The sequence below is a fragment of the Rhipicephalus microplus genome, chromosome 1 (genome assembly GCF_043290135.1).
Source record: "Rhipicephalus microplus isolate Deutch F79 chromosome 1, USDA_Rmic, whole genome shotgun sequence".
Classification (NCBI taxonomy): Eukaryota; Metazoa; Arthropoda; class Arachnida; order Ixodida; family Ixodidae; genus Rhipicephalus; species Rhipicephalus microplus.
Window position 1 is genome coordinate 267,989,787 of NC_134700.1, and position 25,686 is coordinate 268,015,472.

At 45.2% G+C, this 25,686-nt stretch overlaps 1 protein-coding gene across 1 annotated transcript in view; it reads right to left on the reverse strand.

Moving 5' to 3' along the window:
• The window catches only part of Sf3b1 (splicing factor 3b subunit 1), a 48,476-nt gene that overhangs the window by 2,683 nt on the left and 20,107 nt on the right, over nucleotides 1-25,686 (reverse strand). The window contains exons 9-13 of the mRNA XM_037435509.2: nucleotides 14,349-14,635; nucleotides 12,717-14,081; nucleotides 9,467-9,688; nucleotides 7,235-7,558; nucleotides 2,115-2,384 (exon numbers count right to left, since the gene is read on the reverse strand). Of these exons, the coding sequence (XP_037291406.1) occupies nucleotides 2,115-2,384; nucleotides 7,235-7,558; nucleotides 9,467-9,688; nucleotides 12,717-14,081; nucleotides 14,349-14,635 (2,468 nt within the window). The remainder of the gene's footprint in view (nucleotides 1-2,114; nucleotides 2,385-7,234; nucleotides 7,559-9,466; nucleotides 9,689-12,716; nucleotides 14,082-14,348; nucleotides 14,636-25,686) is intronic.

Sequence of the window (25,686 nt, forward strand, 5' to 3'; positions counted from 1 at the left end):
TATTTATTTATTTATTTTCCAAATACTGTTAGCCTTTCGGCTGTTACAGGGGTGGGACATACTAAGAATGACAAACATCAATACATTCAAATCATACAGCATTTTAAACAGCAACACTTGAACTTAGAAATGTTACATAACATACATTAGAAACACCGGCATTGAGGCTGAAGAAAAAACAGTGCAGTCGTAGTAAGCATACAAATAAATTGCAATAAATTAACATAGTGGACCATGCTTACAGAAAAATATCTTTGAGCCCTTCCTCAAATTTTTCCAGTGAATAACAATGAACCAGTGGTAATGGCAAAGCATTCCACTGACGAATTGTTTTTGGAAAAAATGAATTCGCATATACATTGACACGCTGTTGTGGCACTTCGTATGTGTAATCGTTCACGCTTCTTATGTTTCTTCCGCGGCGTGGCGTTAAGTATTTTGTTGTGTTTATGTTTAATTTATTTTTTGACAATAAAAACAAGAACTTCATCCTTGCCAATTGCCGTCGTTCGGCTAAAGTGGGCAGTTGAAGAGTGCGTAGCATTTCTGTTACTGACTCAGTTGAGGAGTACTTTGAAAGAATAAACCTGGCAGCTCGCCTTTGTACTCTTTCTAGCATATTAATGAGGCCGATTTCCGAGGGATCCCACACAATGCTGGCCTATTCCAATGTTGGCCGAATATACTTAAAATATGCTGCTAGTTTAACGGGAGTCGTAGCAAGTCTTAATTTCCTTCGCAAGTACCATAATTTTCTCTCCGCCACCACACAAATGTTTTCCAAATGGGTCCTCCAATTACTTACTTTTGTTTGTGACACGAAAAGCAACTGTTTTAGTTTGATTTATTTCTATTTTAGATTCAGTGCACCAATTACTGACAGCATCAAGAATATCATTAAATGTTTTTTGGTCAGCTTCACTGTGTATTTATAAATTAGGCAGTCGTCTGCAAAAAGTCGCACTGTAGTACTTATATCTATGCCGCATGAAAAGTCATTTATGTAAGTTAAGAATAATATCGGTCCTAAAACTGAACCTTGTGGTACCCCTGAGGTAACGCTTAATGACTCAGATTTGAAGCCATTTATTTCTGCATATTGTGTTCTGCCTGTCAGGTACGCACTTATCCACTGTATTATGTTATAATTTATGCCTAGGTGTGCTAACTTATTAATTAACTCCCTGTGAGGAACCTTGTCAAAGGCTTTGGAGAAGTCGAGACATATTGCGTCAATCTGAACACTATTATTTAAGGCACGCGTGAAGTCATCGACTGTTTCTATTAATTGGGTTACAGTGGATAAATTCTGCCGAAAACCATGCTGATTAGGAAAAGATGTTTTTGTGCCCTCAAGATACGTATACATAGCTTTAGATATAATATGCTCTAAAAGCTTGCAGCATACACAGGTGAGGGAAATTGGACGGTAATTTTCCACCTTTTGTTGGTCTTCACCCTTCTGCGTTGGCACGACCTTCGCCACAAGCCAGTCGTCTGAGACACCCTTTTGCTCTATTGAGGCATTATATAATATGTATAAATAGTGCGCAACCCATTCCGCATACCTTCGCAGGAAATTATTTGGTATGCCGTCTGGTCCGATCGACTTTTTCACGTTCATGTTCAGTAATAATGATACGATGCCTTCATAAGTGATCTGAACGTCAGGCATAACTGACAACTGAGAAGGAAGTGGCGTGGATGCATCACCATTATCAGGACAAGCAGTAAACATTGACTGGAAAAATCTGTTGTGTAGGTAAGCGATGGAAGAGCAGTCGGACACCAATTCATCATTGACAACAAGAGAATGCATGCGTCTTGAGTGGTCTTCCTTCTGAGACAAGTGACGCCAAAAACGATGGGGGGAAGATTTCAAAAATATCGGCAATATTTCTTTGTAATACTTTGTTTTTGATTAAAAGAATACTGCCATGATAACAAAAACAGGTAAAGCCAGTATGGTGACGCTAATTTACAATTGCTCAAGCAATCACAATTCTGCTGTTTGTTCAGCCTAATTCTAGGCAAGTTAATGAAGACCTCAACAGGATGGCATGCATAAAAAGTGAAACACCACAAAAATCAACGCATTTTGAAATAGCACACACCTGGACACGCAGGTTGTTGAGGAGCGTGGCCAGCACATCGTGGGGACCAATGGCCTTGGCAATATAACCAAAGGTATTGACAGTGGCTCGTCGGATGGCTTTTTTGTGGGCCTTCAGTAGCTCTAGCAGCTCAAAGCAGATTCGCATCCACTCCCGAGCGGGCACATACTCAGCGCCTCGATCGGCAATACGACCGACCAAGTCAATGCAGTTCTCCTGCACCTTCTCATGCCGATTCTTCAGGATTGGGGTCAACCGAGGCAGCAAGTCCTGCACAGAGGCAAGGCAAAGATGTGAATCAGTGCACCGACACCAGCCATGCTTGAAACAAAACATCATACTAAATGCCTCTTTTTTTTTTTTATACCACCCAGCTCTAACTTCCAAACCAAGCAAGTCTTGAAGTATTCTTAGTGTCTTGCATAAAAACAAGGACAAGCAGTGAGAAACACAAGTGCTTGTTTATGAATAGCTTTAAGCTATTGTATTTACTTGAATCTAAGCTGACCCTGATTCTAAGCCGACCTCCTAAAATCCAAAGCCAGGAAAAAAAAAAAAAAGATTGCCTCGAATATAGAACGAGTGAAACAGCTAGCACATGGTTCACAAAGAGAAAACATTTACTGAACATAAGTGAAACAAAGCAGTTGGTTCATGATGCAAATAACTCAAGGAGCATACAGCCGCTACTCCTGTTGTGTTTCTTTGTTGACACTTTTTTTTTTTGCGCTGCTTCTAGTTATTTGCATCATAAAGATGCCGCGCTCATTCCGAGTAGTTGTCACTGTCTTCAAACAGTGCGCAATCCTCGGTGCCATCAAGCGCATTGGATATGCCGCACTTTTTAAAAGAGCGCACAATCAAAGTTCCTGGGATGTCGTACCTCCTGCCACAGCCCCTTCAGCGAGGCACATTTTTTTCATCCACTCCAACGTCCCGCCCGGCTTGAAAGTTGGACGACGACTCCGTAGCTAGGACAACTTTGCTTTTATCAGGAGTGAGACAGCTGAGATTAAATTGGGAACAGTCTTTGAAGCCACAAAATTTCAATTTTGGAGCAGCGAAACCTTGCTTTAGAGCAGTTAGCGACATTTATTATGTCGTCCTGGCAGCTTGAAAATCGAAATGTTTAGCAAACGTGGTGGCACGAGTGCATATTTTAATTGGATTATAATACACACAACACAGATTTTGAAGGGAGTTTTTAAACAGATTATCGGCAGGTATAAACTGCACTACTTTATTTTACATACCACGTGACAACAACAACAAAAAAACTTTTGTTGAAAACTAGGTTCCCCTAAACAATAAAAAAAAAAAACGCATCACACTCAAAAACAAATTCAAAAATCATGATTGCACAAGAATCTGAGTTACGTAACAGTGGTCCTTCACTTAAAGAAAAGGCTGACATGATAGCGTCAAGCAAGAATTTTAACAGATAAAAAAAAAAAGCGTGCTGCATCGCCGTTCGCGACCACCTCGTGCGGGACCACCTTCAAGAGTGCAGCGCGGAAGCCAAGAAACATCGCCACACCGACTATCTCCTAAAGCGCGTGCGTATGGCACTAAATGATAACTGTATAGTACTGATAACGCCTCTCCAAGCAAACAACCATGCGTCATTAATAAGTGCACAAGCTGGCCAGTTTTATTTTTTTTAATATCATAGGTCATCACCGACCCGTTGATGTAGAATTCCTGATAATACATCAACTTGCAATTGCCGCCCGTGCCACGACTCGCATAACGCACAGGTAAGAAATTCGTGTTCACACAAATGAAGTGTTGGAACGTACAGACGTACAGTTTTATTGCAAAACGTACAGTTTTACTATTGCAAAACGTACAGAACGTACAGTTTTATTGAAAAAAAAATATGAATGGAAACGAAGTCACACTGCGAACGGCTGCTGCTCGAAAAACTGGTCGAACATAAAGCTCAACCTAAAAGCGCGTGTAGCCCAGAGCCGGCACACAGCGACGCCTTTTAAAGCACTCATTGCAAGTTTTTATTACAAAACAGAGTAGTGGCAAATCACCATTCATGAAAACTGTGCCACGTCTGACGCGCCATGAGTCGCGAACAAAGCCCCGAGGTTCCCATTAATATAGTTCAAAATGGGTTTGAACGCGCATTCAGTCACCACGGCTTCGCAAATAACCTCTCTGCCTGCAGACACTTATGTGCGAATTTCGCGCACGATATCTTTTTTTTACATGCAATAAGAACTTGCTTGTATAAATTAGTAGTGTATAATGCGGAATATAGGTCAACCCCCTTACCTTGACCAGCAAAAAAATAAAAAGGCGGAATTATGTTGAGCTTCATTGAGTCCACCAAGCTGCCTGAGCTCTCCTCTGACGATGACTGCTTTTCACTAGCTGCCCCGCATAGCATGCCGTCCTCAGTGCCGCCGCAGGTGCTGCTGATGCAGCATTTCTTAAATGTGCGCACCACCATCTCTTCAGGCAAAGACCTCTATGCCTTGGAGACCCAACTACAAACTGTAACGAGAGGTGGCCTGCGCAGCCGGCCTGTCGGGGTCCGTGGGTTGTCGCCAGCCATCCATTCAGTGTACAACCCAGGCATACGGTCTTTGAAAGATTTATTAAGGACGACGTGCAGCGGTTGAAGTACTGACGCCATCCCTCCCAGAATGACAAGATCTGTATTTCTATCGCCAAGGCTCTCCATCACTGATGCCGTCAAATGCCCGCGAAATGCATGCAACACGAGCATGTTCCGGTGCTGCAGCAAGGCTCCGGGCTGCTGGTTCCACACTGTGCAGATCCACTCAAGCATTAAGACCTCGTCCATATACCCCTTATCATTGACACGGACAACATCTCGCGGGAAGGCCTCCTTCGGCATCGTCATCCGCTTGAAGATGAAGGGTGGCAACTTTCTGCCATCGACCGTGTAGGAAGGCATAATGGTGAAGCGCGAATCCTCGCTTCGGGTTGACAAAAGGTTCACCTCTTTTGCCCCACATTCACAAACAGTCGTGGACGACTGTCGAACCACACTGGAGTTTCATCGGCGTTGCCGATATGGCCTAGCATGTAGCCATGCTGTCGCCGAAGGCTGTTCACATAGAGTTCAACCTCTATCAATTTGTCCTCGTACAGGCAGCTTCTGGCATATTGACGTGCACCGTCGAAGGGCAAATCCTTTGCGTCACATGAAGCGACAAACTCAATAAATGGACCCCTTGAAATCTTTCCTTGACAGACCGGCTTCATGGGCGAGCTCGACTGCTTTTGTGCGAGTGAGCTCCACATTCACTAGCAGGGATCTGGCACGGTACTCACGGACGAAATCCGCTACTTAGTCCTCGAGTTCTGGGTGCACAGCTCGACGATCCCTGAACGACGTCTTCCTCGTGTTGCATACTGACAGTTTGGATGTTTGGTTGCGCCAGTACCCGACTGGCTTTTTTCGGACACTTCAAACTGCCGCTATGCCACCATGTTGCCATTCACTTCCATAGCTGGCCATAGAGTAAGGTCGCCTCTTGCTACGAACACTGAATAAACAAGAAAAGAATACTCATAGCATATCCACGAAGTGAATGATGATGAGTGAGGCGAAGCGTCCGTCAGCCTGTCCGTGCTTCCTTCCGTCCGACCATAAGCGCGTCCGCCCATGTGTCCGTCTGTCTGTCTGTCAGTGCGTCCATCTAGTGGAACACTCCAAGTAATGCCATCTCGAATCCCCTGTGGCACATACACGCTCCGCGCGTTCATCCATCCATCTATCTGTCTGCTAGTCTGTCTGTCCGCCTGTCCATGCGTCCATCTAGTGAACATTCCAAGTACCGCAATCTTCCATCTCGCACCCCGGTGGCTACGTACGACAACGATGAAGGATGGACAGACCCACGCCTTAAGGAGCTCCTCTCCTAAAATGTCGTCGGCAGAGAACGCGTCGGGTTCTCTGCAAAATTTCCAAGGAGGCAATGTCGATGCCCAAAAAGCATGCGACACTCCAGGTTGCCAGACGATCACTTTGTTTATGCCAAGGGCCGATATATAGGTCGAGGGGCGACTTTTTAGCGATATTTTTTGGAAAAGATTTCAACCTATATTCCGCACTATACGGTACATAATGGGTGTAAACAGGGAATGGGTCGCACGCGTTCCGTCGCTCACAGAAGCTATTTGGGAACCCATGTGCACATGCCAGAGCATCCAGGAGGCGCATCGCATGCAGGGAGACGACTTCACGTTCACAGTTTACTCGCTCACGGCAAACACGCACGCATAAGTGACCACACGCAGCAGCGTTGATATGAAAACCGCAGTGACCGAAGGAACGCACTATGCACAACAAAGAACCTGAGTTAACCCCCGCTACGCTCACCACTCCACTCAGTGGTTTAATTTAGGCGACAGTGGCACCGGAACACACAGCTTGAATAAACAGAAGGAGCAGCACACTCAATGCCCGGCAGCACATTTTTGCGGGGTCACACATATTTACAAAAGTATGGAGGAGATTATGGCCACACCTTGGGAGCCTCCGTCACCAGAAATGTGCAAAAAACAAAAAAACAAAAAAAAACAAGCACACACACACAGGAGTGGATTTGTCTTATTAGTCCACTCGGCCTTTTTTCCCCATTAAAGCTAATGTTGGCATTAAAATTATAGCTTTCGAGGCTGTTTTGGAGCAGTTCAGGGCAATTTTCGATTTTTATACTTTTGGAGCAGCTTGGTGCAAGCAAACATAAATGTATCAAAAATGCGCAATATGGCAGCTGTCTCAACCCTGTTTTATAAGCGGCACTTAATGACACTGCCTGTCTGGCGCCATTCAGCTACGCCACACACAGACCACTCGTTTTGACAAATGGCTCACCTCAATGCTTGCCACAAAGATCAAACGGCAGCCTCACGTGTAGCCAGGTGTTGGCTTGGCTACTAACAGCTACAATATTACATAGGTGGCACTAGTTGTGCACCACTTTTTCTCAATGAAAAATAGCATGTTTTTCAAAATTCTCGAATCTATGCAGACCCTGGAGTAATTAGTACGGTAAGAATATGTCACACTAACAAGGCCAAAGGTCTACCCTTGCTAAGTCATTGTGCAAGCAGAATAAAAATAATTGCACCTTGATTGGTGGAGTCATCTTGTGCATGCCAATGACGTTCACAATGCCCTTGAGTGCACCCAGAATGGAGCCCAACACTTCGGGGTACTCTTCGCCCAGGTACTCGTACAGCACCACACCCAAGTGGCCCATGAGCTTCTCCTCCTGGCATGTCTTCATTACGACAGCGATGCGCGAGATCAGGTCAGCTGCCTGTTGTCGCACCTTGGCCGACTTGTTGTTCAGCCGCCACAGAATGGTGCCGCAAATTTGAGGCAGGTATGCCTTCACTCGCTTGCCCAGTGCGTTCACAATTGTGCCAAAGCCATTCAGCATAACCATGTCCTGAGGGTGAAGCAAAGACACATCTTTTGAATGATGGGGATGCAGCACTTATTGCAATACAAATCAAGGCAAACTTTTTAGGGAATCACTCAAGGTTAAGTTTCTCAGGTCCATGCTTCCTGTTGTGTAAATGTTGATAAAGAAAACACCCTTTGTAGCGTAAATGTCACTGAAAAAAAAAAAAACACATTTCAATGAAGAAGAAAACAAAGGCTATGATCACCATAACCAGCACATCTGCATGCTATTCAAGACCAAGGGGAAAAACACATCAACGAAAGAAAAATAAAAATAAAAATTGAGTGCTTTACTGTGACCTGCCAGAAAAAGCAGCAGCAACTTTATTATTAAGTTGCTTCTTCTTCTTCTGACTGGTCAGAGAAAAGTTAAACAATGACAAAGAATTCACCTCCCATTCCACTGTTTTCTATAGTTCCAATTCATGTGTATAGATACAATCACACAAATACAGATAATTAGAGGAACTGACCATTTTTTCACTACACTGAATTGAGTGTCTTTGTAGACTGAGTGAGCGTACGCAGAGGTAGACTTTGTGGCACATTAGATGAAATTTGACAAGTAAACAATGCAATTAACCAAGAACATCCAAGTAACTTTAACTCGTGTCTTTCACATTGTAACTCGTTATGCCTTGCAAGAAGTCCTGCCCCTGATTTTACAATTTAATCCATTAACAAGTGCACAGGAGACCTTTGCCCTGAAGTGCTACAAAAGCATTGCGACAAGAGGAGTGTACCAGAGGGAACGAGGATCAGCACAATCGTTGCACTGTCCCAGAAAGCTCGGGCTCGTTTATGTTCGGAAGCGTTTCCCCACTTGTGTGCCAGGGAGGCACCAATGGCCCCCATGTTGCCACAGCTGCTGAAACTATTCCTCCCTTGTGCATCGCTTGGTGCAACAGAAAAATGCTCCAGCAGCTGAAGCTGTATGAGGCATCAGTGTCACCCACTGGCCTACATAGGAAGGGCTGGAAACGTCGTTAAGGCCGATGTCTCATGCCAAACGACCTCCTGCTTCCCTTCTGCTAAGATGACTGCAAAAGTTTCATCGACAGCACCATCAAACACAACTCGTCCATTAAACAGTAGAGCGAGGCCTGTGCCAGTCTCTTTCAGGTTATCAAATATAGGCTGAAAAAGGGCTGCAAAATCAATACGAGCTGAAAAATGGCTGTAAAAGTCTACAAAACAAGTTTCTTTTAATGTTTTCTGAAGAGTTGATTGTCTTGGTGAAAGTATTCAAGAAAAAAATTGCCTCCAGTGCCACAAAAAGTACAGCCAATTTCTCAATACAGATAATTTGCTAGCTCTTTTGATATAGTATTGACACGGCCTTTTCAAAATTTAAGGGCTGAGTGCCAACAATAGGCATAGGTCATAGCAAGGCTCAAGTAACCATCACTGTTTTGGAGAGAGTGAATTCAAGCTTCAAAATGCCTTTCACTGGGCAACAGGTAAAAAAGCTTGCACATCATTTCTGCTATTAGTTGGTACATTTAACCGCACATATGCTATGTCAAATTTACGATATGTCAACATGAAATTCACCCCGGTACTTAAAGAACATGATTGGTGCTGAAGCTTCTATCCATCTTGGAAGACAAACCTTCATACAATAGGCAGTCTCTTCACTTTACACTTCAGCTGAACTTTTAAAAAAAGGGGATGGAAGATACTATTGCTCCAGGATGATTCATCAGGAGTATAATGCTTTCGTTCAATTAGGTGCAGTGCTGGAGTTGACTCAGTGAAGTGGAAGAAGAGTTTAGGGCCTGGGACTGCCTCATAGTACAGAAGAGCTGTATTCTTTATATTATCGCCCGTTACCTCTAAAAAGAGTACGTAACATGTGAAATTGCTGATCACTTAAACAAAAGTAACCCACCTCAGTTGTCTGCTCCTGGTAAGCATAGAGAATGCCATCAATCAGCTGTTCTTCTAATCGAGAGTCAATGTCTGTAGCACCCAAGTTGCCCAGAATTTTCTCTATTGTCTCCATAACCATCTTGCGGTACTGTTCGTTTTCATCCTTCAGGTCGTCCACTACCCGATTCACAATCTCGGCTGCACCCACTTTGTTAGCAATTTCCACTGTCGTGTCCACAAGCTGCAAGAGTAAAAAGGTCTTTAGTAAGCAATAGATTGAGCCTAGGTTGCGATTTCACAGCTATTACTTCGATCTGAACCTGTACATACTGACCAGCCACAATTCACAGATAGCTGATCATAACTAACTCCAGGGGTTTCACGAGCCTAAACCACGACATAATTATGAGCCATACTGTAATGGGAAACTCCAGGTTGATTTTCACCATATTGGGTTCCCTGACATGAACCTGGCTGAAAGTACAAATGTGCTTTCTTAAGTTGCCCCCTTTGAAAGGTGGCCACAGTGGCTGGAAATCGAAACGTTGGCTTCGGGCTAAGTAGTGCAACCCCTTAGCCACTACCAGCCGCAAGCGGTCGTCACAATAGTAGCTGGCATAATGCAGTGCTCAATTAGAGCTCATGCGCCATCATTTGCAAAGGCAATAAAATACGACTACACTACGTAAAGTTTGTGATTGCAATTATGCAACAGAGATGAGGTTTTTTTTACTCGATAAAAAAATAACATGACAATACAAACTATGGCATGTAATGCAGCTGCATCCATAAGCCTATAATTGTGCCAGCAAAGACCCCTGCACCATAGAATAGCTGCATTAACTGACTGCCCATCATGTTCATTTATTCGCAACTTTCACAGATGGTGGCGTCGCCATGTGGCATCCGTCGTAACTGTCGTTTGAGGGATGCCCACGCAGCCAGCCCATGCCATCGTTCAGTCGACCTCACTTTGGCGGTTCACTAGTGCTTTTATTTTGTTGCTGACAATTTATACTATGGTTATTCTGAAGTTGAAGAGGTACTGTGAGCCGTAGTAGCAATGATTTACTCTTTATTGTTTGCTTGCTTAGCTAGAAGAATCAAGAAATATGTTGGATGCCGCTGTGCAGACGACGTGCAAAGGCGAGGTTTTCTGCTTTTTGCACGAGCACAGCTGCTCGAGGCTTCACCGGCCGCGGCACGAGCAGCGTTCACAAAGCTCTACGTGCATTCCTTCACACCACAGCAGACGATGTGCCTGGCGCCCAAAACTTCTTTTCCTTCAATATACGCTGCACATGCGTTTCTTAACACGCAGTGTGGGATATAATACATGCTGGGGTCAATGACCTTCTCAGCAAAGCCTTGACAACACTGTGGCTGCAGTCGAAAATACTACGCAGTTCGAAGTGACGGGCACACCGGCGGTGGCTGCCGGCTGCACAATTCCCCAAATGACAGCCATGCTGGGTTTGCACTAGCGCCCTCTCTAGGCAGTGAAAGTTGTGAATATTCATCACAGTGTTTGTGCATTTGGGTACAGTAATAGAAACAATAAGAGAGGAGTGTACCAGAGGGGAGAAGATCAGCACAATCATTGCACCGTCCACGAAAACTCGGGCTCCTTTTATGTTCGGAAGCATTTCCCCACTTGTGTGCCAGGGAGGCACTGATGGCCCCAATGCCGCCACAGCTACTGAGGCTCTTCTTCCCTTGTGCACCATTAGGTCAGTGGAGAAATGCTACAGCAGCTGCAATTGCATGAGGTCCCAGCGTTTTCCAACAGGCTACACATATAGGGCTGGAAACGTCGTTAAGGCGAGCCTTACGCTAAACGACCTCCTGCTTCCCCTCTGTTGGCATCACAGTAAAACTTTAGTGGCAGAGCTATCCCATGCAAAGTGTCCTTTAAAAGGCCAACTGAAACCTTTCTCGTCTGCCTGCTAATAACTTGAGGGTAGATCTTCTTGAGAACTTATTTCGAAGCAGCACAATATAATACAGTGAAAGATTGATGCTTCAATGAAGCTGCATCTATGCTTTGTGATTGAAATACTGCACTACAGTTACTGGGACAAAAGTTAGAGGGGGGAGGATAGACATAATGCAACTGGCTACATTGATTGGGTCCTATTGAGTAATCGCCTCTATTTCAGCTTTGTTGTACCCTGAACTATTTGTAGATATTTAAACAGACACTTAAGTCAAATAACAATATAGGTCAGGTGAAAGCTCAATGTATGATGTTTAAAACGACAATATCATCAACAGCAGTGCCCTACTTACCAAGAAATTGATGTAAATGCACGAGAACACATGCGCTAAGAGTAGGACATTTGGAAAATGATCCCGTTGACGTCAGACTGACTGCCTGCAATTATTCAGCAGTAATCGAACCAGATGCACTAAATAAAATCCTTTTGTGCATCAAGAGATGTAATAAAATGCTACTTGTTCGTTTCTGTTTAAATATTGGAAAAAAGAACCACCGGACGTTACTATGGCGAAGGACGCCATGGTAATGAACGTGCAAAAGTTCTATTTTCGCCTGGCTAAACTGGACAGGTCGTGCCATCTAGCGGGGCCCAGTTTAACCGAGCCCGCCTGCCACCTCTGAGGCCGCGGTAGGAAATTGTTCAATGGCTATTGTTACTGTTGTGGCTCCCACTACTTTCATTCCGCTGCTACTAGTGTTCGCAGCCGCACAGTAAAAAAACGGTCAACGTTGTGCACGGCAAGAGTGACGTGAAGGATTCCACTTGAGGCGGGTAATTTGAAGTGAGATAATGCGATACAGATCACTAAAACCAATTCTATTTCAAAATAAGCACTTCCTTGGCACGGAAATGGTACTACGAGGCTTCAGCAATCAACATCAACTTAATATTTGGCTTTAGTGTCCCTATAATTGAAATATTGGCAGTCCTGTAATGTTGCATGGCTGCAGTCTTTACTAAACGTTATAATGCAATACTCAGGTGAAACATTGACAAAAAGATTTACATCACCTCTGAAGCACAATTTCAAATGTACCACAAGGAGTATTCCATAAACTGGAGTACAAAGAAATAAAGGTTGCATTCATGCCACCTCCATGCAGAAACACGACATTACAAATTAGCCAAATATACTCTGCTGTAGAAGAGTCAAGAAAATCTATTTGCACAAAGAAGTGGTGTAAAACAATAAAGCCTGGAAAGGCTTCTACCCCTGTGTAGCTTTATATGAAAATTCCAATTGCCTATGAAAAAAAGTTGAGCACTGACCTGTCTGTAATTCCTCCTGTCCAATGCCATGCGGTGATTCCAAAAATGTTTGAAGAAGTGAGGCAGCACCTCTTCCTTGATGTACTGGGGCTCCACACCATCTGTGGCACAACACTGCTTCACTACCTTCAGCACAATCTTTTTCATCTCCTCATCAGGAGACTGAAACTCTCGGATCAGGATCAACATCACTTCTCTGGTATAGTAGTTGGCATACTCGGCGTCCATCAACGGGATCAGATAGCCAATGGCCTTGAGAAACGCAGCCAGACCTTTGCCCCGATGCGTTCGAATACCCTTCCAGAGGGGCTTGAGCACAGAGTCGAAAGACTCAATGCCATAAGGTGTCGCTGCTTCAGCAAGTGCAGCAAGGGCCAAAGCTGTGATGGTACGCACTTTCTGCTGTTCATCAACAAGACCATGCTCAATAATCTCAACGAGAGCACGAAGGTGAGGTAAGATAGCACAGCCCATGAGGATGGCAATTTGTTGGACGATCTTGATGCCTGTGTGGCGTGCCTGCCACGATTTTTTGCTGCGACAGACGGCCTTCAGGAAAGGAAGCAGTGCAGGGATTCCCAACGCTGAGGCGACCACAGCAAACGCACGGGCTGTTGTGTTTCGGACGTATTCATCGATGTTATCGATGTCAGGTCTCATGGTGGAGATCATGGTTGCCAGGCCAGCAGCTTTAGCAAGGTTGGAAATGATTTCTCTGCCCTCAACGCGAGCATAGTAGTCCTCATCAATAAGAAGGGGCTCGATAACAACAAGAATCTTGTGTACATAAGGGCGAACAAGGTCGTCAAGTTTGTACAGAACGCGATCAATTACTTTGACGAGAAGATGACGCTCTTGATCTTCCAATGTGGGTGACATAAGCAATGGGAGAATCTGGTTGAAAAGCGCACCAGCACCCAACTCTCGTGCCTTGTCAGTGATCTGTCGGAGTGCAGCTTTACGCATGGGTGGTGTGCCATTTTTGATCTTGAGTAGCAGCTTCATGATTTTGCGCTCTTTCTGCTCTTCAGGGCTCAGCAGCTCCTCATCCACTTCAGCAAGGAGTTTGTCGAAGTACTGCAAATCCTCGGGTTTCAAAGGGGGCAGGTTTCCTTTTGGCTGGCTGTCGGCAAGCTTCACCGGTTCCTCTTTTTGGAAGAAAAACCCTGGCCCTGCACCAGGGATTCCTGCACCTACTCCTCCAAGTGGTGTAGGTGTGGCCGTCAGCTTGCGTGCTGGAGTTCGTATAGGCACATAACCAGCTGGCGGCTGCAATATCTTGTAGCCAGGTGGGAACATGGCATCTAATTCTTCATCAGTAAGCGGGCGGTTTCGCTCGTCAATCTCCCTCTCCCAGCGATAAGCCTGAAAAAGAAACAGCTCTATATTACACAGCAACAATGAACTTAGGCAACAATATACTTTCCGAAAATTTGATGCATCATTGGCCAAAAAAATTTCATTGATGGGAGCATACAAGGCTTGCTTCAAAATGACAAAAACAAGAAAATCATCCATGACGACGACACAATTTCTGTTACATGAGTGCAGTCTGCAAACACAGCTCCACTTGAATATTCTGCACATAAATGCGCTAAACAAGCACTCAAGAATGATAGCAGGCTCACTCACCTGGAGCTGTTCTGGAGTCATGGCCATGATATGTCCTGGTGTAGGTGTAGCCATGGCCATGGCCTTGGCACCTGTAGGTGTAACACCAGATGGCGTCATAGTGGATGATGGTGTCATGGCTGACGGTGTCTGTGGTGTCTGGTTGCCCATTTGTGATGATGGCGTCTCGTCCCAACGAGAACGCCGTTTGGATGCACTAGGTGTGGGTGTGTCCTGTATCAAGTCAGCACCACCAGTGCGGTCTGTACGAGGCGTTTCGGCCCATCCACTGCCGTGACCCGGAGTTTCTGCAAATAGCATAAAGAAAAATCATCAAGCCTTGCTTTTGTACTACAGCATGCACACTTTTGCATGTTCTATGGACAGTCTGTCGTTGTACCTGTCTGGAATATGAACATTACAATAGCACATAGAAGATATTGATCTTGGATCACTTGGATCACACTGTTAGTGAGAAATGATTTTTTGCATGACCAGTGCAAAAAGTGACCAAAGTGCAGGGAAAAAACACAAACTCCGTGCTGCCACTTGAGCAGTTTCTTGCACTTCAAGATATACAGTAGACTCGCGATAATTCAAGCTCTCATAATTCGAACTTTCGGTTAATTCATACTATACTCAAAATTTTGGTTGGCCCGCTATGCTTTCAATGTACTTAAAAGCCGCTTAAGGGGAGATGCGGGTCGAAAAATCGCGTTTTTTGCGAAAATTTCCACTTTTGAGATATTGCTTTTAAAATCACTTTTGATCATTCAACTATCATTTCCCCAAAGGTCATAGCTGAATTCAAACGAGAAAGTGGTAAAAAGTCGATCTGCGCTAGTGAAGGTAGCTGCCGAAGTCGCGAATTCACGCATCCGACGGCTATTTTTGAAAATCCGCCACTCGGCAACACGATGACGTCCGCCATCGGGGTTTGTTCGGTGGTGTAGATCAAGGCTCCTTCTAGTGTACAGGCGTCCCCCTAGTTTCGTATTTTAGTGAGGAATTTCACAAAACAGTCGTTTCCAAGTCGGTTTGCAGCCAAGCTGCAGCCGCTTCGCGCATCTCTACCGGTCACATGGTACGCTACCGAGGCCGCCATTGGCTACATCTGATCGGCCTCGCTCGCTGAGCGCTTGCGACGATCGGCACTTGCCGTGCGTTTCTACGTTTTTCCGAGTTCACCATGGATAACTCGAAGAAGCGAGACTTCCGAGCACGAAAGTTTGCAAGCAAGAACAAGTACCAAGGGCGTCGACGTAAACCGAAGCGCAAAGCAGCGGTAGAAGAATGCGAGCCGCGGGCCACTAGGCCTAATCAAGGCAGCGGGGATACGGCGGCTTGCGGGAACTTTGACGAAATCGACGCCGCGATCAAGTTCATCAGCGCATCAGAAAAAAAGATTGAACAGTTCGAAAGCGAAAGAACGAAGAGTGTTTGTGGCTCTGTGAGCGGAGTATTTTGTGACATCGGCGCACTGACATCGATGGTAAGCCGTGCTGTTTGTCCAACATGCCACACCGCTGGACTCGTCGTTCGCGACACCGCAAGTAAACGTAAGGGCCTCTCTTCGTTCCTCGAGCTGCACTGTGATAACAGTGAGTGTCCTGAGTCAGTGGTTTCTGCCGCGCATAGTTCGCGGCGTGTTCTGCCGGAAAGACAGCCCACCGATGCCGGTGATGACTGGAGCTACCGAAGCGGCAGCTCGCGTGACAGCTTCGCTGTCAATGTGAAGGTAGTTGTGGCTGCGCGTGCAATAGGCATTGGGCATGAACAGCTGTCGCGTTTTTGCGCTATTCTTGGACTGCCAATACCTATGCATCATAAGACTTTTATTGCAATTGGCAAAAAAGTTCATGCTGCAGCTACCAAAGCTGTGCAAGAAAACCTGGCGAAAGCGCGGATGATAACTAAAGAGAAAGTGGATGGGGCTGATGTTGCTGTCATGTATGATGGCACATGGCAAAAAAGAGGGCACAAGAGCCACAATGGCATCGGCACTGCTGTGTCTGTGGACACTGGTTTGTGCCTAGATTTTGAAGTGCTATCGAATTACTGCCTTGCCTGTAGCCGGCACCAGGACTTGGGTGATGAGGAAGAAATATGGCAAGCATTCCACACACCTGTCTGCGAAAAAAATACAGAGTGCTCCTCTCATGCCATGGAGACTGAGGCAGCTTTGCGCATATGGGGCAGGACATCCTCATACACAACACCATTGCGCTTCACAAAGTTCCTCAGTGATGGGGACAGCAAAGCTTATACCGCTGTCGCTGAGGCCAAGGTATATGGTGAAGCTGTTGTGGACAAGGAGGAGTGCACAAACCATGTGGCCAAGCGTCTAGGCACTGCACTTCGGAAACTGCCAACAAGACTTCCACGAGGGGAAAAGCTGACAGATGGCACAATTCAGAAGCTGCAGAACTATTACCGTATTGCAATCACAAACAACAGAGGTGATATTCTGAAAATGCATCGTGCCATCTGGGCCTCATATTTCCATTCATCATCGAGCAACACAGCAGGCAGCCACCGATACTGTCCAGAAGGGGCGACTTCCTGGTGCAAGCATAGGCGAGCTGAAGCGCTTGGGGAGGCCCCACCCGACCACACACCAATCTTGACCAAGGCTCAAGGATTGGCTGTGCTTCCCATTTACAAGCGGCTCACAGATGAAAAGTTGCTGGTGCGTTGTATCCAAGGGAAGACCCAAAACGCTGCAGAATCTTTGAACAGCAAAATCTGGTTGTTGTGTCCGAAGACTAAGTTTGCCTCCCGGACAACAGTGGAAACTGCAGCTGCTATGGCCGTGTTGTGGTTCAATAAAGGACATTCAAGCTTTGAACACGTGCTAGAGGAGCTTGGTGTAGTCCCACCAGATCAACTGATCACCCTGGGCCAATCCCGCGACCAGAGGAGAATCGAAAGAATGTCTGCGTGTGAAACAGCCGAGGCAAGGGCCCATCGGCGGAACGTGGCAAAGAAAGCGCGCCTTGATGACTCCCTTCTCAAGCGGCGAGAAGGATCCACATATGGAGCAGGACAATTTTAGGTGCTCTAGCTGTGTCCCTTCTATGATATCACCAAGTTTTGTGCAAATCGCACTGTGTAATCATGAGTAAACATATTTACAACTTTCAAATGCATTTTTCTCGATTTCCATTTTGAGGTAATTCTCTCATCTTGTGCACAATCTTTTTTAGGCATAAAATAGTCCTATCTTGATGAAATTTTGCACAGAGCTTAATCAGCCACTCTAGAATACAAGTATCTACTTTAGGTTGCATTATACATCACAGATTTTTTGTTACACAACTTGATACACTGATAGAGAGATGTAAAATATGCATTTAGTACTTTTAATTTTTTTTTTTAATGTAGCAAATAAATTTTCTGTTTGAGGTACTTTTCTGTATTGTACTGCTCAAGTGCAGCAGAATGAGCCATTTTGCAATTCTGTGTGAAAATTTTTAGTAAGCTTTATTATGTGCACAAAAAACACTATATTTTGATATCAAAGTTGTAGTAACTCCAGAACTACTATAGCTATCAAACAAATAATTGCAGTTATGAAATCAGCACTGCAAGCTTTACTAACACCTAAAATTTCAAGGAGCTGGGTTATGAAATAAAAAAAAACCTTTTTCGAGTAGCATCTCCCCTTAATTCAAACTTCGTCATTCGGTTCATTCATACTTTCTGCCTGTCCATGCAGAAAAATTTCTGCCAATTTGTGTGCTTATGATTATCATAATACACTAAATATTAAAAAATAAGCACCCTAAAGCTTCGAGGAAAAAGGTTTTGCCGCACAATCGTTTCTCTGCATACTGTGCCGCCTTGAAAAAAAAAAAAAAAAAAGCCCGACCCAGTGGGTACAAAGCTAGCCTGCGGCTTATCTCTGCATTTCCGGAGTGCCAAGCCGGAAGCCAGCCAAGCCAACGATGCAGCCAACCGACTCCGAAGCTAGGTCACAGGCTAGGCCTGTTTTTTGTGTGTGTGCTGCGCAGTCTTTTGATCGACCACCTCGCCGCGAGGAAAGTACCGGACACTATCTCTAAACGAAAAATTAACCGCTATCCAAGAAGTCGACGCTAGAATGAAGAAAAGCTAAGTAGCGCTGAAGTATTTAATCAGCAAGAGCACTCTTTCTACGATCCCGAAAGCCAAAAACAAGCTGCACAGTAACGCGAGCCGCTTCGCTCCCGATCGGAAAAGGCTAAGAAATGCTGCGTACCGGATCTCGAAAACACCGTGCTTCTTTGGCTCAAGCGTGCATGAAGCGCGAATTCGTTGATAAATGGGCCAATACTACGTGAGAAGACCGAACAACTTTCTTTGCACTTCGGAATTGACGTTTTAAGTGCAGTGATGGCTGGATTTCCCAATTCAAGGAACGTCGTGGTCTCTCCTTTAAAACAGTGAGTGGTGCATTGGCAGAGGTTGATGAAGCTGTTTCTTCAGACTGGCGGCAGACTAAACTTCAAAGCCTGCTGCTTGAATACTCCCCAGCTGATACATACAACGCAGACGAAATGGTATGTTCTTTAAGTGCCTGCCTGATCAGACCTTGTGTCGCAAAGGCGAGCATTGCACTGGCGGAAAGCTAAGTAAAGAACAGCTAACCGTCACGGTTTGCGTCAATATGGACGGAAGTCACAAGACAGAACTGCGTGTTGTGGGAAAATCAAAGCGTCCCAGATGCTTTAAAAGTGTCCGTACACTCTTGGTTGCATATGGCGGAAACACGAGAGCCTGGATGACGCAAGCTTTGTTCGAGAGTTTGCTACGCAAACTGAATGGGCAAATCAAGCGAGTGAAAAGGAATATTTCGCTCATTATGAATAACTGCCCCGCTCATGCCAACGTGGAGGGCCTGGAAGCGATTCAACTCGAATTTCTCCCTCCCAACACTACAGCTGTCCTCCAGCCCCTCTATCAAGGGGTAACCAAATGCTTGAAGGTTAATTACCGAAAGACACTGCTGAAGAGAATGCTTATATGTGTGGACAATACCATGCCCGACAGTGTCACTCTCGTCTCGCCCTTGGGGATGCTCGCCGACGCATAGAATGCTGTTACACCAACAACAATAAGGAACTACTTCAAGCATGCGTTTAGTGTACCTGGCTGCAGCATTGCTGCTACACCTGACTGCCTGTAGATTGAGGACCACGACGACAAAAGCCAAGTGCTCTCTGCTCTAAAAGCACACAACATAGCTGCCGACTTCAACAGTTATGCAGGTACTGATGATGAACTGTGCGTGTGTAGGGAGGACTCACTCGATGACTTGGTGGCAGAGGTGCTGCCAGCACAACACAGCAGTGTAAGTGAAGAGGAACCAGAAACAGAAGTGGAAAATATGACAACCACACAGGCCTTCTACCACATCGCTAAAGTAAATAAATCTGACAGCAACAGAAAACTCCCAGAATCAACTGACTACACTGACTGACATTGAGAGCTTTGTGTTAAATGCGCATGAGGCAAATAAGCAGTTGACCATCCACAATGTTTTTCGAAAAGTCTACTGGTCAGCAGTAGATACTAGTCAATAAACTTGTTGACCTTACATGCACCGCCTTACGTTTCTGTGTAGTCAAGATCTAGGAATGCTAAACAGTGTGAATAGAGATGTCTGATCATTATTTGTGGTGTCACCTTACCCAGAGTCGTATATATGGGAACTTCTGATAATTCGAACAGCCTGATAATTCAAACAAATCCAGGGGTCTCTTCGAATTTAAATTAATGAAAGTCAACTGTACTTACAACTCAATACCAATGTTTGGGGTTTTACATCTCAAAACCACAATATGATTATGAGGGCCGCCGTAGTGGAGAGCCCCAAAAACTTTGATTACAGTCAACTCTCGTTAATTCAAACTTGAAGGGACCTCTAGATTTTGTTCAAGTTATCAAGAAATTTGAATTATCAAAAGTTCACAGACATACGATTCTGGATGAGAGGACACCCCACATTATGGTTAGGCATCGATTTAATCACTTAAAAAAATGTTTGATGTGTTTTTAAACCCTAACTGCACACAATGAACAGAAAGCAGAAGTGTAAGGTCCACAAGTTTATTGGGGTCGATTGCCAACTGCTTTTTTGCTATATGTGCCTTCAGCACAAAGCTCTCTATACCAGTTGAGAAGCATCACAGTTTACCATGTGTGTGCTGTTTCAAACATTAGTTTACTAGCAAAGCCTTTCAAAGCTTGAGGTGCTTATTTCTCATTTTTAGACTGTTAGGATCTTCAAACAACGGGATATAACGAAAATATAAACATAACGAAGTAAATGAAATTCCCCTCGAAAGCTCCATTGAGAACCATGCATTTTGAACCTTGTTGTAACGAAGTAAAATTGACTGGTAAATAAATACAGTCGCCTCCTCTTAAGCGGAACACGAAGGGGATCCATAAAAGTGTTCCATTCATCAGAAGTTTCATTTAAGCAAAGTACACTTATTTAGTGAACCAAGACCTTTATCCAAATTGCACAAACCTCACCTTACTCATGAGGATGAGTAGGGAAAAAACAGGAGTGAAGAGTGGTTTGTTTGGCAAGCTTGAGTTTTTTCACAAGGTTGTTTTTTCACAAGGTCACCCATGCCTGACAAACTAGTTTAGCTAGAAATTCTGGACAAGTTTCATGCTCAAAATAGCGCTGCAAAAGTTCAATAGCCTCTTTAGCTGATCGGTCTGGTCTGGTGGCACCACTACACTAGCAGTATCATCACATTCATCGCTGAAAGGTTGATCCTCATCTTGCACTTCGGCAATCATTTCCTCGACAGTCTTTTGACGCCAGGTATGAACATTTTTATCAATTGATTCGTAGTCCTGCAGTTTGAAAGGGGCAGAGGGCACGACCTGACTGAATACTGTCTCAATGTCGGCATCAGCAGGGCTTTCTTCATCATCAGGTACTGCTTTCTTGCGCTTGAAAGCCAGCATGGTGAAAGCATCTGTGTATTGTTGTTGCCTTCACTTGCTCCCAGACACAAGCCAAAATGTGGACGGCAGCCAATAAATCTATGCTGTAGAATTTCCCGCTGCCTGCTCTAAGCAGAATTTGATGGAGCAATTGTCTGCGGTAATGAACTTTATTGTTCTGAATAACCCCTTGATCCATCAGCTGCATCACTGACGTTGCATTGGCTGGAAAGAACTCCAGAGTGATGGCTTGAAGTCCTTGAACCTGACCGTGGGCTGGGCAATTATCCACAATAAAGACAACCTTGCTGCCTTGCCTCGTAAATCTTGCGTCTCCCGAAGCGAGTTTTCGAAAATGGCCGTGGTCATCCACGCTCTTCCGTTCTCATGGTACGCAACGGGAAGGTGTCGAATGCCTTTGAAACAACATGGGTGCCTTGATTTTCCTATTACCAACAACTTAATTGCTCATCTCCTTCCATGTTTGCACCCACCGGCACAGTGATGCGCTCTTTACTTCAGTTTCCTACAGGCTTTGGCTTAGATGGTGAGTCTTTGATAGAAGCGCTTTATAAAAAAGACCCATCTCGTCGATGGTTAGGACGTCTCGTGGCTCAAAGTTCATCAAAATTTCCTTAAGCCACCCCTGTTGCCAGTCGGTGCAAATGTCCCTGTTGACTGCACCATTCTCACCCGAGATTGCTTTGAAGACTAGGCCATGGCGTGTTTTGAAGCGGCTGGGCCATCCGTCGCTAAGGACAAAGTTCTAACACCCATTAGCATGGCGATCTCTTGAGCTTTCTGCTCGAGAATTGATCCACTTATGGGCAAATTGGAACTCCGTGCACGCTTGAACCGCATAAAAAAAACTTTTTCTAGTTGTTCATAAGGCGCCATCCGCATCAATTTAGATGTAAAGGTCCCGTTCTTAACAGTGCCTTCAATCATTTCTTTGTCTTTCCAGATACGCGACAGCGTCGATTTCGAATGCATTTTTTCACCACCTCCATCTTGGGCACGGCGCTTCGATCGAGCTCCTGAAGAATTTGCAGCTTTTTTTCAAGCGAGAGCGCATGGTGCGGCCACTTCCTTTCCATCAGGCTAAAATAACACCGTGATCCACCGCACTTAGCCGCACAAATAGGCCTAACGCACAACTTACTCGCCGACTCTGCTCCCACAGCCACAAGCGAGAATGACTACTAGATTGGCTTGTCTCGATCTCAAGGTGTTGCCAAGGTTGTGAGACTACCTTTGGCATGAGCGAGTCTATGCTGTGTTTAGAGTTTGTGCCATTTAACCATAGGTGACCAATAAGCACTGTTTCGATTAAGGGAAGATGCGGGTCGAAAAACGGCAATTTTTTTTCGAAAAAGTCAATTTTGTGTTTTGTTGTCTTTTGTATTCCTCCAATCCTTCTCCTTAATATATTGAAAAATAAAAGATGAGAATCAACTAGAAGTTACAGATAAATACAATTAAAGCACTCGCGGTAGCTTGCGAAAGTGCTAAATTACCCAATTTTCGCGCACGCGGCACTTCGCTCTGTGGCATCGCCGGCTCTTGAAATTTCGCGGACATGTAGGCCTAAACCTTCCCTTCCAAAAGCCCACTTGGGCAGCGTGGCATTCTCGCTAAAAATACAAAAAAAAAAAATCATTTCCCCACTGCATTCCAGCGTGGCGAGTGGGCCTTTCAAGTTACGTGGCTCCCATTGATTGTGAGCATTCCGACATGCATCCGAACAGGAGAACGAACAGGAGACACACATCCGAGCAGGAGAACGAAGAAAGAGTGCTCGTGCTCTTTCTTTGTTCTGCTTTTGCCAAGACGAGACAGCAGAAACAACCACCCGAGTCAATTTTTCTCTGCCACGGTGCCGATGGATGCCGGCAAAAAACGCGACTTTAGTTCACGTAAGTTTATGACGAGGTACCAGTTCAAAGGAAGGCACACCAAACGCAGGCGGAGGGCTCCGGCGATGGGAGGTTCGTCTGCTGCTAGGCCTAGCCCCGGCAACGACGAAGCAGCCGATTTGTATTCTCCAACCTTTATCCATAGCGACAATGACTTCGTCAGTGCTTTAGAGAGAAAAATGAAGATGTTCAACGACGAAAGCGAGCGTCAAGGTGAGAGCGGCAGCGCATTTATTTGCGAGATGGACTTGATGCAGAACCTCGTCAGCGGCGTAATATGCCCCAACTGCGGACAGTGCGAGTTGTCTGTCCGAGAATCTGTAGATTAACGAAAAGGACTGGCATTGTTTTTAGAATTTTATTGCCGAAATGATGCATGAGCTACAACTGTCGTTTCATCAATGTACACCTCAAGCTGCGTGTCTGCGTCATTCAGTGAAAGGGAGGATACATCCGCCAGCGTCAGCACACGGGACAGCTTCGCCGTGAATGTTAAATCAGTGGTCGCAGCGTGTGCGATCAGCGTCGGACACGATCAGCTTGCGCAGTTTTGCGTGACCCTTGGCGTTGCAAAACCAGTGCATCATAAGACATTCACGGCCATTGCCAAAAAAGTGCACGCAGCCACCATGATAGCCGCCACTGAAAACCTCGCACGAGCAAGACAGCTGACTGCCGACGACGGCGGATCATCAGATGTAGACGTTATGTTCGATGGAACATGGCAAAAAAGAGGCCACAAGAGCCATAATGGTGTAGGTTCGGCCATTCACCTTGCCACAGGGCTGTGTTTAGACTTGGAGGTGCTGTCAAACTACCGTAATTACTCGAATCTAATGCGCACCTTTTTTCCGGTAAAGCGAGTTCATAAATCGCATGCGCGTTAGAATCGAGTACGAACAAAAAAATTACGGTCAATCTGTTGCTATCGGCAAATCCAAAATGGCCGCCCCCTACGTGCGTCGGCACCTTTCCTTCCTCCATGTGCGTCGGCATGGCGCGTCGGCCATTTCTGCCTATGTGTTTCCCATGTGCGGCACTTCGTACGTGCTGAGGAGTTCGTCATCTAGTAGTGCATTACCATCGACGGCGTGGAAGGGCCGACTCCAAAAACTCGAGTGCACCACGATGCCGCTTTTAAAAGAAAAGTCATCGCGTAGGCAGAAACGGACGGAAATCGAGGGGCATCGCGGTCGTTCGGAGTTCCTGAAGCGTGCGTGCGGGACCGGCGGAAACAAAAGCAGAAGATTGTCGACAGCAAAGCTTCACGCAAAGGCTTCAGTGGACCACAGCAGGGTCGGTTTCCGCAAATTAATGAGCTGCTCGGCGAGTATGTGCTTGAGCAGTGAGCGGCACAGCGGCCTGTGACGACAGAACTGCTCCAAGTGCGGGCTATGCAATTAGTCTTAGAAAAAGGTCTAATGCGGAGCCAGTTTAAAGCGAGCAGGTGCTGGCTAACTAACTTTATGAAGAGGAAAGGCCTTTCCCTCCGAAGGGGAACATGCATATGCGAAAAGTTTTGCGGAAGAGTACGATAAAAAGCTTCACAGTTTTCAGAGGTTCGTCCTAAACTTGCGGCGCAACAACGGCTACCTGCTTGGGCAAATCGGGAATGCCAATCATACGCCTCTTTACTTCGACATGCCTGGCACCACAACCGTCGAGAAGAAGGGGGCGAAGCAAGTTCGCGTACTGACATCGGTCCACGGTAAAACTACAGTGACGGCAATGCTCTGTTACACGTCAGATGGGCACAAGCTTCGCCCGTACCTCATATTTAAATGGAAGACGTTCCCGAAAGGAGTCGTTTTTTCGAGTGGTGTGATCGTGCGGGCCAGCGAGAAAAATGGGTGCGCGTTGCAATCGATGTCTTACGTTGTTTTTTTTTCGCGGTGGAAATCGGGTGGGCGTTACAATCGAGGGCGCGGTAGAATCGAGTAAATACGGTAAACATGTTTTTCAACTTTTAAACCTCTTTTTCAGTTCCTTGTTTTTCGACATTTTATAGTTTGTGCACTAACATTTGTACGCTTTATGAAGTTGGATTGCAACGAAACTTGGCATGCTTAATGTTTAACATGTCCTGAATTCAAATAAGCAACTTTCAGAGGTCTCCAAAACATGATCAGCTAGATATTTTCAAAAGCTTGTTATTTGAGCATGGTAAAACAAACTTGGCATTAGAATTTTTTTCTAGGCACATGTTATACAATGTTTCTTTGCTTTATTGAATTCCTCAATTCATTAACAGGGACATTTGCTATTTTTTTAGAGCTTTCTTGTGCTTACTATTATTGCCTAAGCTTGCCCAAAAATGCATTGTTTTGACAAATGCATTGTCTACAAAAATTAATTAAGTGAGCTATAAAACAAAAATGAATACATATTTTAAAAGAGGAGCTCAAACTCTATAAACAGTAAAAGCTTCATTGAGCTGTCACAAATACTTGTAGAAGATTTTTTTTGAGGAGCATCTCCCCTTAACCGATGAATTT